The 15,036-nt window shown below is 37.5% G+C and overlaps 2 protein-coding genes across 3 annotated transcripts; both read left to right on the forward strand.

The window, feature by feature from the left end:
* The first annotated feature begins 5,334 nt into the window (after positions 1 to 5,334).
* On the forward strand, positions 5,335 to 12,499 carry LOC141387594 (spondin-1-like). 2 transcript variants are annotated; one of them, XM_073957494.1, is made up of 8 exons: positions 5,335 to 5,601; positions 6,008 to 6,399; positions 6,917 to 7,129; positions 7,189 to 7,443; positions 8,726 to 8,897; positions 10,633 to 11,057; positions 11,123 to 12,025; positions 12,136 to 12,499. In XM_073957494.1, exons 1-7 carry the CDS (start codon positions 5,409 to 5,411, stop codon positions 11,993 to 11,995), a joined length of 2,523 nt encoding a protein of 840 aa, XP_073813595.1. In that variant the 5' UTR covers positions 5,335 to 5,408; the 3' UTR covers positions 11,996 to 12,025; positions 12,136 to 12,499. The 2 variants fall into 2 exon arrangements, with proteins under 2 accessions (XP_073813595.1, XP_073813594.1); XM_073957493.1 differs by having other exon boundaries at positions 11,123 to 12,499.
* Positions 12,500 to 12,929: 430 nt separating this feature from the next.
* On the forward strand, positions 12,930 to 14,793 carry mIF3 (mitochondrial translation initiation factor 3). Its single transcript, XM_073988715.1, has 2 exons — positions 12,930 to 13,345; positions 14,109 to 14,793. Exons 1-2 carry the CDS (start codon positions 13,029 to 13,031, stop codon positions 14,500 to 14,502), a joined length of 711 nt encoding a protein of 236 aa, XP_073844816.1. The 5' UTR covers positions 12,930 to 13,028; the 3' UTR covers positions 14,503 to 14,793.
* Positions 14,794 to 15,036: the final 243 nt, after the last annotated feature.

Genomic DNA, 15,036 nt, shown 5'->3' on the forward strand with positions numbered 1-15,036 from the left:
GATGATCCACCGAATTTGTTCTTTTTTCTTTTATATGTATATTCCAATATTCTAAACAGGTGGCACCTAAAATATTCCTTAGTCCCAATTTACATTAGGCGAGTTTACTTGCGGCAATTGTCAGTTTGTTGGTGAGAGAGGGTGCTGAGAGGCAAAGGGTTACCATATGCCTCACATCTCTCTCCTACAAAATGACAGTTGCCGCAAGTAAACTCGCCCAATGTAAATTGGGACATATTTATATTAGGAAATTTTTCTTGCGGCAATTGTCAGTTTATAGGTGAGAGAGGGTGTTGAGAGGCAAAGGGTTACAATATGCCTCACCTCTCTCTCCTTCAAACTGACAATTGCCGCAAGGAAAATTGCCTAATGTAAATATGACATAGGGCACGAACGCAAGACTCTGACATTAGAATCTCATGCTTAACCAGTTGGGCTAGTAGACTCTTAAGGCCTGCGTACATAAACTGCCTTGCCTGCTTACCTTGCTTACTTCTGATAAAAGAATAAAAAAGAAAAGGGCAACCCAGTTCGAAATTTCCTCGGCCTCCTTTATTCTTTTATTTTTATTATGTCAAAAATGAAGCAGGAAAGCAAGGCAATCAAGGCCTGCGTACATAAGCTGCTCTGCCTGATTGCCTTGCTTACCTGCTTCATTTCTGACGTAATAAAAATAATAGAATAAAGACGAAATTTCGAACTGGGTTGCCATCAGTTGGAAATTGGGTCGGCCTTCTTTGTTCTTTTATTTTTTTATTGAAGCAGCAAAGCAAGGCAATCAGGCAGAGCAGCTTATGTACGCAGGCCTTTAGGCCTTTAAGGCCTGCGTACATAAGCTGCTCTGCCTGATTGCCTTGCTTTCCTGCTTCATTTCTGACATAATAAAAATAAAAGAATAAAGAAGGCCGAGGAAATTTCGAACTGGGTTGCCCTTTTCTTTTTTATTCTTTTATCAGAAGTAAGCAAGGTAAGCAGGCAAGGCAGCTTATGTACGCAGGTCTTTAAGGCCTGGGTACATAAGCTGCTTTGTATGGTTGCCTTGCTTTCCTGCTTCATTTTTGACATAATAAAAATAAAAGAATAAAGGAGGCCGAGCAAACTTCGAACTGGGTTGCCCTTTTTTTTATTTTATCAGAAGCGAGCAATATAAGCAGGCAAGGCAGCTTATGTACTCACCCCTTTAGAGATTCAGAACCCTAAAAAGTGTTACCGAAAATGTGAAAACAAGGCTTTCTATTTGAATGAAATCGAAATCGCGTTATGACCATCTTAAGAGCTGTCGCCGACCATAAGATTGTCAAAAACCAGTTAAATAGTTGCGGGGTTAGGTAGCTGGATGAAGGCTCTATTAAATTTGAAGAAATACAAAACGATGTTCAACACGTTCATGAAACCGCAGATGGGCCAAAAGATTCACTCAAGCGCCAATAGTCTTAACAAATGGCGCCAAACTTCACGAACTCAAGATCCTGTCATTACGCACATACAACACCAAAGAAGCTACCAAGACTTTTCTGATATGAGACCGGTTACGAACAGCGTGTCTAATGACATCACCTGTGGATAACTTTTACATGGCTGAAGAATATTTATAAAATTTTGAGATAACATTATGCTAAAGGTTTTTTTATGTTGTCTGACCTGGGAATCCAACGCGTGCAACGTGCTTGTTATTGCACCACGGTGTGTGCCTCTCATGAAGGTCCTTTGTGTTATAATTTTGTTATAATAAATCAATGGCCTTATGACTCGTCGGTCACGACGTCCAACGTGTGGCACGAATCCAGGATTCTTAGATAAGCAATGACAAAATGGTTGCGATGGCGACCAAGCTGTGCTACGAAGTAGAATTCTTAGATAAGCAATGACAAAATTCGTTACAGGTAGGTTGTGAAGGAAATGTTCACAGGACCATGAGACCGCAGTAACAGATGGCGACCAATGTTGGACAAAATCTTGAGATTGATATGCTCTGCCGATGGTCTAATCTGACTTTTCCTTTATTCGATTCCTCTCGATTTAACAATATTTCTTGATAATATTTCAATGAAGTAATGACTTTCCGAATAGGTGGCGCCCAACGTACTGCACGAGCCCAAGATTCTCAAATTAAGATTGCGAATGAAAATGGTCACGGGAATGGTAAAGGAAATGTTATTTTGAATTTGAAAAGATAAAAATGATGTTCCGACTAGAAGCTGATACAAGTTGGGCTTCTCTTTTTATAGATATTTGATTCTCTTCAATTTAACAATATTTCTTAAAAATATTTGAATGACTTAATGGCCGTCCTAATAGGTGGTGCACAACGTGGTGCACTACCCTAAGATCATCAGCTTAAGAATATTAAAATTGCAATTGGGAAGATGAAGAGAAGGTTTGTTTTTAGAACTTGAAAACAAGTTAAAGTGGCATTCCGCCTAAAAGTCATAACAGATGGCGCCCAACGTGGGACAATAATCTCAAATCATGCCATTAAGATTCTGATATTATAGATATTATATTCTCATCAACTTTCCGATAAAAACTATTCCAATAGCGCAATGACATTTCTGGTAGCTTGCGCCAAAAACGGTGTACGAACCCAATATCCTCAAATTAAGAATGTCAGAAATATCTACTGGGAAGGTGAATGACAGATTTTTTTTTTTTTGAATTTGAAAAAGTTCAAATAGAGTTTAGCCAAAAAAAATTTAACAGATGACGCCTAACGTGGTCCTAGAATCCAACATCTTGATATTAAGATTCTGATGATGCTAGTTAGGGTCTTCCTTTTATAAGCATTATATTCTCCTCAATTTTCTGATATTTTTTAAAACTATTCCAATGACGTAATGACAATCATAGTGGCAGGCGCCCAACGTTGTACACGAACCCAAGATGCTCAGATTAACAATGCCAAAAATCGTTACTTCGAAGACGACGGAAAGGTTATTTTGAATGGCTTTCTCCCTAAAAGTCGTAAAGGCAAGAATCCAAAAAATTCCGATATATACATATATATATTTTTTAAATAGGCTAATGACGTAATTACCCGCACGGGCCCTAAATCCTCAAAATAAAAGCCTGGGTACATAAGCTTCCTCGTCTGCTTTCCTGCTTCCTTTCTGCTTCCTTTCCGATTTAAGGCCTACGTACATAAGCTGCTCTGCCTGATTTCCTTGCTTTCCTGCTTCATTTTTGACATAATAAAAATAAAAGAATAAAGAAGGCCGAGAAAATTTCGAACTGGGTTGCCCTTTTCTTTTTTATTCTTTTATCAGAAGTAAGCAAGGTAAGCAGGCAAGGCAGCTTATGTACGCAGGCCTTTATACTCTCCTCTTAAAGCCTTAATTTTTACCTCAATTTTCCGATATTTTTATAGCTGGCATATACATAAGCTGCTTTGCCCTGCCTTTCCTGCTTCATTTTTGACATAATAAATATAAAAGAATAAAGGTCGCCGAGCAAATTTCGAACTGGGTTACCCTTTTCTTTTTTATTCTTTTATCAGAAGCAAACAAGGCAACCAGGCGAGGCAGCTTATGTACGTAGGCCTTAAAATTTTCAGATTAAGATTTCCAAATTGACTACTAGGAAGATGAAGAAAAGGTTGTTTTAAATAATTGGTGCTCCGCCTAAAATGTGTTACAAATGGCGCCCAACGTTGAGCAAGAATCCAAAAGCATGAGAAAAGACCTGCGTACATAAGCTGCCTCGCCTGATTGCCTTGCTTTCCTGCTTCATTTCTGACATAATAAAAATAAAAGAATAAAGAAGGCCGAGCAAATTTCGAACTGTGTTGCCCTTTTCTTTTTTATTCTTTTATCAGAAGCAAGCAAGACAAGCAACCGAGACGGCTTATGTACCCAGGCCTTAAGAATCCGATGCTATCCTCTTATAGCCTTAATTTTCTCCCCAATATTCTGATATATTTTTTTAAATATTCCAACGGCGCCCAACGTTGGGCACGATCACAAGATCCTCAAATTAAGAATGTTAAAAATGGTAACTGGAAAGGTAAATGAACTGTTTGAATTTGAAAAGTTATTACGTTCCGCCTAAAATTTGTAACAGATGGCGCCAAACGTGGGAGTAGCATCCAAAATCATGGGATTAAGAATCTAATCTACCGCTGATGAAAGTTAGGCTTCTCTGAATGACAGGTTCTTAAACACCTTAAAAAGGCGCCACCATAAGCACACCCACCTTGTACACTACATGTTCGCTTTCGATTCCCAGGCCAGACAACATCACATTTTCAACAGTGGCCAAAATACCACTCAGCGTAATGTTAACGACATTTCCCTGAATCTTCCAGCCATGTAAAACTTATCTTCAAGAGGTGACTTAAAGGTGTGAACAGAATGAAATACGCCGTTTTTTTCGCGCCCAGGTTCATGAAAAGATTAAAGGTCAAGTACTACCTAATTCAAATGCTGCCTAATTCATTTGAATTAGGTAGTACTTGGCCTTTAGTCTATTACTGTCTATATTATTGAAACTGAGCGTGAAAAAGCGGCGTATTTCATTGTGTTTCTACCTTAAGACACGCCGTTCTTACTCGCCTATAAAAAGTTGGTTACATTAAGCTAACATGAATCGGGGTGCACACATTAAGAAGTATCCCATGTCCCCTCCGCTCCAATGGGTGAAATCAAGCAACACCAAACGTGCCTATTCTGCCTTAAGGGTAATAATCTATAAAGAATATTTCTCAATATCCTTAAATCTTCTTGAGGACACCTTTGAGGCTATGTGGTCAGGGAATCCACAATCCAAAGACTCACCCCCCTCCCTAAGATTGGCTTATTATGGAGAATTGGCCTCATCTGCTATGCAAGAATTCGCTGAACATGGTTCTTTGGGGGCTGTAGAACAACAGTTCAATGATTATTTTAAGGTTAGGTTATGAAATTTTAATTTTCCCCTACTTCAAGGTGATGAAGGTCACATCTAAGGTGATGAAGGTCACATCAAAACTAGATGACACGTACATTACGGCGATGACCAAGGAGCCCCTTTTTGGCATTTGTCGGGACAGTTTTTTTTGGCATTGTTTTTATGCCTTAGCTCTATCATAGGGTATTTGAAATACCATCATCCTCCCTTAACTTCGCTATTCTTGGCAACCTTGAAAATATGATGACGCCGACGTCTGGACAAGTGATAAGGAAATATATTTTGTTTGCTAATTCTCTCTCAACTCTCCCGTTCTCAGCTCACAATCAAAGATTTGCGTATGAAACGCAACAAAAGCACACTCTGGCACGATTAAGCGTGAGAGCATAACGTTTTTTATTCCAGTTTAAGCCAGCCACTACAATCTTGACAATAATCGCACGCTGTCGTTAGTTTAGTTAAAACTTTGGACGTGTAAACATCGGCCGCGAAGAGAACAAAACGCAATTCACCGTTAATCTGTTATTATGGAAAATTGGAAAGCCTATTTCCTATGGATTTCAATAGCAACAACAATAGCTCTACCAGGAAATGTTTTTGCCGTATTGTGCAGTCGTTATCCGCAGAATACCTTGTCGCCAAAGGCCCCGGTTGATGATAATTTTGCCATAACAATAACGGGGAATGCCCAGACCTATTTACTGGGGCAAACCTACAATGGTAAGTTGGCCGCCACGTGATGACACAAGGCACGACGTCATAACGTCTAGGCCTTTTTAAAAACTTAAATATCTTCAGATGTTGTCAAGATCTTTTGCTTAAGTCCATATTTTCAATGCGCTGACCTTGAACTTAAACTTATAAAGTGTGGTTTGCAGCAAATACAGGCACGCCAAGCCGGCATTGGGTGCGTCGTTTGAAATGTTTAGTGATTAAAAATATACACACATACTACGAATACTCAAGAGGAAAACAAAACAAACAACATTGTGAAGATAATTTTAAGGCGTCTTGGTGATAAGCGTTTTCGGCGTCCCCCTTTTTTTTGAAGTAAACAATAAGTTTTTTGTTTTGTTTGACCGACCGTTACGATGTCTTCTTTCATTAATGCAGAACTTTCCATTAGTTTCGTTACAAGCTTACAATGGCCGCCGCTTTATAAGTGCAAAATTGGCATTGGAAAATGAAAATGGTGATCTAGTGATGAACTCCGATTTGGGCCACTTTGAGTTAATTGACCCCGTGGAGAGTCGTTTCAGTGCGGAGTGTGTTAATATGATTGAGACAACAAATACAAACCCCAAAACTCGTTTGGATATGGCATGGGTGGCACCTACGGAGCCGGGATTTGGTTGTGTTCTTATACGAGCCACGGTTATTCATCATCGGGATGTCTGGTTTATGGATGATGGTTTGCTGACAAAGAGAATCTGTGAGGAGTCCGTTGATGATTTGGAAAGCCAGAAGAAAGATGAAGAGAGCAAGGAGTGTTGTGCCTGTGATGAGGCTAGATATGAGGTAAGGTGAAAAAGGAGAACTTTTATCTGAATTTGCATTGAAATTTTTTAACTTCGGCGTAATATTTAGTCGATGGTCAGATATACACCGTTTCAACATGGCGAACGTTGAAAATAGGACATGTTTTATTTTTGAGAGAGCGGAGCTCAGGAAGACAGAACTTAAGGCCTGGGTACATAAGCTGCCTCGCCTGCTTACCTTGCATGCTTCTGATAAAAGAATAAAAAAGAAAAGGGCAACCCAGTCCGAAATTTGCTCGGCTTTCTTCATTCTTTTATTTTTATTATGTCAGAAATGAAGTAGGAAAGCAAGGCAACAAGGCGAGGCAGCTTATGTACCCAGGCCTTTAAAAATTACTCACAAAAATCTGTAAAAATAATAAGAAGGCAGCCGCACAAGAAAAATGTCACATTTCCCCTCCTCTTTTTCACAAAAGTAGCGAATCACCATGTTGATACGAGCTGTGTTTGACCTTCGAGCTACATAACATTTCCCACTAACCTTGTATTTCCTTCAGATTACCTTTGAGGGTATGTGGTCCCGCAATTTGCATCCCAAAGATTTTCCCGCCAAAGGTTGGCTAGCAAAATTCAGTGATATTTTAGGAGCGGCTCACACCTCGGACTATCGTTTTTGGGATTCTGGTGAACAAGCCTCATCCGCACTGCAAGAATTTGCTGAACATGGTTCTTCGCGGGCTCTAGAACAAGAATTCAACAATTACTTTAAGGTTAGTTGTAGGAATAGACTATTTTTTCAAAAAAAAAAAAAATGATTTGTGTTTTTTAGGAAAAGAAAATACGCACCATTCTCAAGGCTCGCGGTCCATCATTTCCCTATTTGAATAATCCCACCTTGGCATGGTTGCGTGTAGATCCATCGCGGCATCAGTTATCTTTGGCTTCAAAAATTACACCCTCCCCCGATTGGATAGTTGGCGTTGCTGGCCTGGAGCTGTGTTTGGCGAATTGTACCTGGATCGAAGAGAAAGTTATTAGTTTATATCCATGGGATATTGGTACAGATGCTGGACCATCGTATACGGTGAGTATTAACGATAAAGGGTGATATTAGAGAGGGAAAAGGTAAAAAGTGTTTAAAATTTAAATGGGTCTATAGAAGCACCCTTTCTTTCAGAAAGGTGGTATAGAAGCACCCTTTCTTTCAGAAAGGTGGTATAGAAGCACCCTTTCTTTCAGAAAGGTGGTATAGAAGCACCCTTTCTTTCAGAAAGGTGGTATAGAAGCACCCTTTCTTTCAGAAAGGTGGTATAGAAGCACCCTTTCTTTCAGAAAGGTGGTATAGAAGCACCCTTTCTTTCAGAAAGGTGGTATAGAAGCACCCTTTCTTTCAGAAAGGTGGTATAGAAGCACCCTTTCTTTCAGAAAGGTGCTAGAGAAGCACCTTTTTTTCAGAACGGTGCTATAGAAGCGCCCTTTCTTTCAGAAAGGTGGTATAGAAGCACCCTTTCTTTCAGAAAGGTGGTATTGAAGCACCCTTTCTTTCAGAAAGGTGGTATTGAAGCACCCTTTCTTTCAGAAAGGTGGTACAGAAGCACCCTTTCTTTCAGAAAGGTGGTATAGAAGCACCCTTTCTTTCAGAACGGTGCTATAGAAGCACCCTTTCTCTCAGAAAGGTGGTGTAGAAGCACCTTTTTTTCAGAACGGTGCTATAGAAGCACCCTTTCTTTCAGAAAGGTGGTATAGAAGCACCCTTTCTTTCCGAAAGGTTCTCTAGACACAGCGTTTTTTTCTGAAAGGCGCTATAGAAGCACACTTTCTTTCAGAAAGATGCTATAGTAGCACCCTTTCTTTCAGAAAGGTGCTATAGAATCAGCCGTTCTTTCAGAAAGGTGCTATAGAAGCTCGTTTTCTTTCAGAAAGGGTATATAGAAGCACCCTTTCTTTCAGAAAGGTGCTATAGAATCAGCCGTTCTTTCAGAAAGGTGCTATAGAAGCTCGTTTTCTTTCAGAAAGGGTATATAGAAGCACCCTTTCTTTCAGAAATGTGCTATAGAAGCTCGTTTTCTTTCAGAAAGGGTATATAGAGGCACAATTTCTTTCAGAAAGGTGCTATAGACGCAGCCTTTCTTTCTGAAAGGCGCCATAGAATCAGCCGTTCTTTCAGAAAGGTGCTATTTTTCCAAATTGTATAATCCCCTTAATCCATTTGCGCTCAAATCCTTCTTCATGCCCCGGCCCCCAAAGACTTTTCTCACTTTGTCCAAAATTAGACATAACCATAAAAATATTTTTCCTATCTCTCATTCTTTCTTTGAGTATTCCTGAATTATAGCGACTTTATTATGATTATCTCTTCATTTCAGTCTCCCGATCAACCTCAATTACCACCAGATGTAATACGGCGCATGCGTTCCGACTTTCCATCGGATCCTCGTTCACCATTCTATGATCCAACAGGAGCTCCCATGAAACCTATGGCAATGTTGAGAATAAAACGCCAGAGATTATATGAAAGGAAATGTGCCGATGAAGAGTGTAAGTCTTATGACAGCTGTTATGGGTTAGATTTTACAGGATAGATTGTCAGTTTACAGCCTTAAAATTTGTAGATTATCTTTGATGGGAACTTATGCTTGGTTTACATTTACGAAATCCACTTGATTTCAACTGTCAAATCCATAGGTTAAACGTCAAATGAAATCCAGATGAGATTTCATTTGACGTTTGAGCTATGGAATTGACAGTTGAAATCGGGTGGATTTCGTAAATGTAAACTTAGCATTAAACATCGTTTAAGTTTATTTTATCGTTACGAAGCTGAAAAGTATGAAAATCACTGATCAAAAACTTCTAAAAGATATTAGATCTGTTCGATAACCCAAAAGTTTGTACAAAATGCTGTTCGATAACAAACTTGTTCAATGAATGAGAAGATGTTGCAAGTACCGAGTTCGTCTTCGGACGGCTCACCGTGAAGACATAAAATTACATGTAGAGACTACGCCTACGGGCTTTAAAACAAAATGGCGTCATGTTAGGCTATCGCTTGACATTTCGCTTTCGAAAATTAACCTATATAATTAGTGATTACGCCTACGGGCTTGAAAATAAAATAAATTTAATACTTACTGTTTGTTGTGGCGATATAGTCAAAAGGCTGGCCAAAACCACTTTAAAACCAAAACAAAACAAAACAAGGTTGCAAGAACTTGCAAATACTTTTTACTTGCGAAGTTATCGAACACGCCTATTATCTCAGGTTTCTTCTCAATTAACAATAGTCTCGGAAATGCTTCACTATGTGCATCAATAAAAATGTTCTAAATTATTAAAATCTGCATTAGAAGTCGTTAAAAGTTTGAGGTTAAGTTAGGCTATTCGCCTCTCTTTTCTCTACATCCAATGTTATTATCCCTTTTAGGAGATAATTTGCTTATCAGTAGATGATAGCTGTGTCTGGTTACCCTAAAATTTGTAACAATTTGTACCAATTGTTGCTGGAAGTCGTCTGTTAACACAAAAAACCAGCAAAAGAGAGCGATTCGAGAGAGACATTTTGACAGTTCTTTCACTGAGAGCTTGCAAATTCTTGCTGGACAAATTTCTTCTAGCAAGCACTTGCAAGCTCTTCTTCTTCCTGAAAACAATCAATCAGCTGTTTTTAGTTTTTTGTTGATTTATGTTTGTGAACATTAAAAACAATTTTATTGTGGAAATACGTAGTCTAATTGTATTGTTTTATGGAGAACAAATTTGTATAGTGGAAAAATACTTTTTTGTTTCATTATCTTTTTTATTTTTAATAAAATACAACGTGTTTGCTTCCTTTGTTGACGGACAAATTGTTCTGTTTTGGCAAGTCAGCTGATTGCTTGCTGGTTTTTGCTGGGAAGGTGTCTGTTTACTTTTTACAATTTTCTAGCAAAAGAGAATAAAAACCCCTTACTCTCTGAGAAAGTTCTTGCTGGACAATTCTTGCTGGGAAAGTAACCAGACAGACTTGATGTTTCACAGTAAAATTTTACAAATGTCTTCTTTCATTATCTGTATTAAATGTCTTTAGCAAGTTTAAGGTTATATGCTGCACAATCTTTAAAGGGTCCTTTTTTCTTGAATTTAAAGAAAATGACATTATCCTTCTTTAAAATAACATTCACTTCTCAGTAAACATTTTTCTGAAATCCTTTAATACACATTAGGAGCCTTAATATAGTTTGAGGTTATGTACTGTACATTTGTATTTACCATTTTCATCTCCTTTTCCTTTTAGCAAACAATTCCGATCAAATACCACGAGAATGTCACACCCACCCCTGGTCTGCTTGGAGTGAATGTAGTGCCGAATGTGGTATGGGTACCAGATCACGTTCTCGTGTCTATAAACAACCCGAAGTGGCAAGTATTTATAACTGTGATGAAATTGTCATAAAAAGGCAAGTAGAACCTTGTACGGGACCATGTTCAAAATCGGAGGATAATACACCATGGACACAGCAAGAAGAAGATGATGCTGATGAGGGTGATAATTTACTCAGATCCCTTAGGCCAATGATGAAACGTGGAGGTGGTGGTGGTAGATCTAATATAGATTGTACGGGTCAATGGACGGCATGGTCGGCCTGTAATGTCACATGTGGAGCTGGCTTTAAGACCAGGAGGAAAATTTTAGATCCCAGAATTCAAAGAGAATGTCAGGTAAGAACTGCGATAATCATTTAATAAAAGGAAATTAATTCAAATAATTGGCATTGTTTTTACAGGACGAGGAGTTGTTTGAATATGAAAAGTGCTTTGTCTCCAATGTTGCCTGTCGTCGCTATAATGTCCAGCCGGTCATAGCAGCAGGAAGTACAGACTTACAAACGAATTACGAAAATTCCCAAGAAAACCCGGTCTATGAGCCAGAAGATGATGGAGCAGCGGAAACAAATGATTTCAACAATTATCCTCCTGGTTCTACAGTTACAGAATCCGAATTTCCCTATGAAAGAGTTCAACAAAGCTATCAACCCATTGATGATTATAACGTTGATACAAATCTTCCGGAATATAATTACAATAATGAAGCGGTTAATTTACGTTCTTCATATGGCGGTGGTATTCAAGCTGAAAATTTAAGACAAGAACCCCCGGCAGCACAATACTTTGGTGGTAATTATTATGCCACCGGATTATATGGACCACCAACGCCGCCTGAAAGTAAAAGATTCCAATATCTAAAGAGAAACAATCATCCAATCATTTTAGATAGAAAACCCAAAGCGGTACAATATAGTGAAAGAAATGTCTTACCAGGTCATCCAAATCTTTACGATGACACCAATTCTTTACTGCAGACAATACCCACCCATTGCTATCAGCCTCTGTCGATTGTTGAGTGCTCCGACAATCGTGTCATATCAAATTATTGGTTCTATAACTTTTGCACCGATACCTGCATGTTATATGCTGCCGATATTTGTGATCCAAACACCAATAAATTTCCTTCATGGGAAAAATGTGAACAACAATGTGCAAATCCTCTTCGTCGATTACCAAACTTTTTGCGTCGCAAACAGTCACAGTCACCATTTTGCCAAAATTTATATAGGAATAATAGACGAACCAGGGGAGGAGGAGGAGTAGGTGGTTAAGGTTATCATTGAATTGCATTTAAATTTGAGGTTAGTTTTAAGTTTTTTCTGAATCTCAGTTATTACAAAAGTTATTTTATATTAACCCCCTGTTTTTGTAACTTATTTTTGTTCGTTCGTTTATATTCGTAATATTTTAGGCATCCATAGCTCAGCCCCCAGAAGACATACACATCTAATTTTTCGTATACCCGTTCCATACATCGTTAAGTATTCCTCATTTAAAAATCACAGCTCTACATTTGCGTTAAAGCGACTAAATCGATCTACAAAATTTGACAATTCGTGTGAGAAGAATAAAAAATTTTACAAAAACTGGGGGTTAAACTAATGTTAACTTATTATGTTAATGTTAATGTAAATAATTTATTTTTTATACCAATAATAAAAAAGTGTGCAAAGTTTTAGTTCGATTGGTCAACTGCAACTGTGTTAAAAATGATTTACCAGATTTGAACTAAACACACACCAAAGCAAGTTAAATAAAACACTGTAAAAAATGAAGTAAATTGGTTGGAAAATGTTATTAATTTTTTTGTAGGTTAATAAGAGTAGAAAATTGAGATTTTGATTTTATATGCAACAGACTACCTGAAAGAATCTTTATAGAAAAACGGAAAGAATTCTTTATGTTTATTACAGATTAGCAAAACGTAGCATTTATACCATGTGGGCTTTTAAATATGTTATTAAACATCGACTTGCTTTTAATAGCGGAAAAAGTTTATAAAATATGAAAATATAAGCTTCCTCTCAATGAAATTACATTAAGTAATAAATTATTAATGAACACTAGTAAAATCTTATTCATTTTTAATTGTCTTTGTTTAACGTCTAGAAATCATTTTTCCATAGGCATATATGTATATCAAAGCTAAAGACTATGACAACTACTTTACCATACGTTAGTACTAATTGTGTCGTAATCTTCACAGCTGAGCTATTTTTCATTTTACACACAAAAGAAAGTAAGAAGCGAGAAAAGAGCGGTTGTAAACAATTCATTCAATTTAATCGAATTAATAATAAAATAATGGCATTTTTAATGAGAAGCGCCATACAAACTTTGGCGATAAGGAATTTAATAAGACCCCTACAAACTAATGCTGGAAGTTTGTATCTGTGTCAAAGACAAAGAACTCACGATGACGGAGATGAATCGAGGAGTTCTGCACCACCAAAGAAAAGTGTAAACAAATCATCTACGTCAGCGCTAAAGATTACCCTAATGCAAAATCAAAATGTTACCGTTACATCGTTGGAAGAGGCCAAGAATTTAGCCAAGCGACGTTCAATGCATTTGGTGCAAGTGCAGAAATTCGATACCAAGACACAGAGGCCAGTTTACAAGTAAGGATAAAGAAACAATTATAACAATGGGAAACAAAAGTAGTTGGCATAAATAGAATACTCTACCAGCTGGAGGAAAAATCTGAAATTTTTACCACAGGTAGATCTTTACGTACTGATTACAAAAATGTAAAGTTTGTTGGGGGGGAGTCCATACTTCCCAAGATATGGGCCCCTGTAGTTCCGAAAATTCCATTGTTAAAGTAAGAAAAAAATTAAATTAACAAAATGTTGTTTTCGTGCCCCTAAATTGACTCCTGTCCATAGGAGAAAGTCTTAAATCTACTAAATCTACTTAGAAAAAACTTACAATTTAAAAAAAAAATTCAGATTTTTTCCGTCATTTTTTTGTTCCAAGTAGTTATAAGGCTCACCCCGGAATTTTTTGAAATTTGTATCATAGGTACTCCTTGTGATGCTCACAACGATATATGCATATTTTCCCAGGAGGATACTTCCCAAGATATGGATAAACAAAGTTTACATAGACTAGATGGTCTAGATGGTGTACGGTCAGAGATTAAGAAATTTTTCTCCCCCGAGCTTTAATTCAAAATATTAAAATAGCCAAACTTTTGTTGGAACATTTTTCCCAAACTCATATCTCGGGATGTACGGACTTCTTAAAAAACGACATATAAATTATATCGTTGTTATCAATGCATCCATGAAAAACGGTAAAATTTTCAAACCGAGATTTTAAACCCTTATATTGTATTAGCTCATGCTAAAATCTCCACTGCATATCTTAATTTCATTTCAGATTGGTTTCCTCTGCCGAAAGATTACAAGAAGAATTGTCCGATTTGAAAGGCCAAGATAAAGACTCAAGCAGCACCAGTACTTCCGATAAAGCAGCACAAAAGAAGTCAGAGAAAACTCTCAATATCGGCTCCCGTATATCAGATCACGATTTAGCTTCTCGCCTCAAAAACATCTCCAAGTGGTTGGCTAAAAATAACGAAGTACGCATTTTAATACAAGGCAATGAATCAGATTTAACTAGCTGCGAGAAAATCTACAAAACTATTGAAGAATCCATTAAAACTCCTCAGGTCATTGGAAAAATTGTGCAAAAACGTTCTAAAGGTTCTGTTATTAAATTTAATATTCTACCAATTGTTAGCAATGAAAAATCAAGCTCCGCAAATCAATGACTTGCAGTGAATCAAGGATCATCCGTCATCGTTATGCGCTATTACTCTACAGCGGGTGATTGTCAACGTAGAGACTATTCTTTGCCAGTGTCATCAAAACCAAATGGAAACCGTTTAAAATTGGCACTAATCGCAATGGCTATCATAACGCTTAAATATTATTTTTGGTGGTCATATTTAAAAAGTCCTAAAACATCTAGCCAGTTAAACAATTCAAAAAAGTAGTGTAGTTTTATTGTTAAAAGAAGGAAAAACATGTTTATATTTTATTTAATAAATTATTGAAATTAATCAATTGCTTTTGTATATCACATCTATATGAAAACAATCGTCCGAGAAAACACATTGCGGCGGCGTTAGCTCGACAGATTGAGCTATAAATCGAGTTCCATACTAGAGTAATTTTATAAAATTGCAGTAGTGGGGAACTCGATCTAATAACCCCTAGTTTCATGCACGAATACACAGCAAGTGACGATTCGGAAGTCACCCTAGCTGTGTCTTTTTACTTTATACACGGTGCTCTTGAACCAA

Source organism: Musca autumnalis, unplaced genomic scaffold, assembly GCF_047663935.1.
Source record: "Musca autumnalis isolate F117 unplaced genomic scaffold, ASM4766393v1 scaffold_5, whole genome shotgun sequence".
In the NCBI taxonomy this organism is placed as follows: Eukaryota; Metazoa; Arthropoda; class Insecta; order Diptera; family Muscidae; genus Musca; species Musca autumnalis.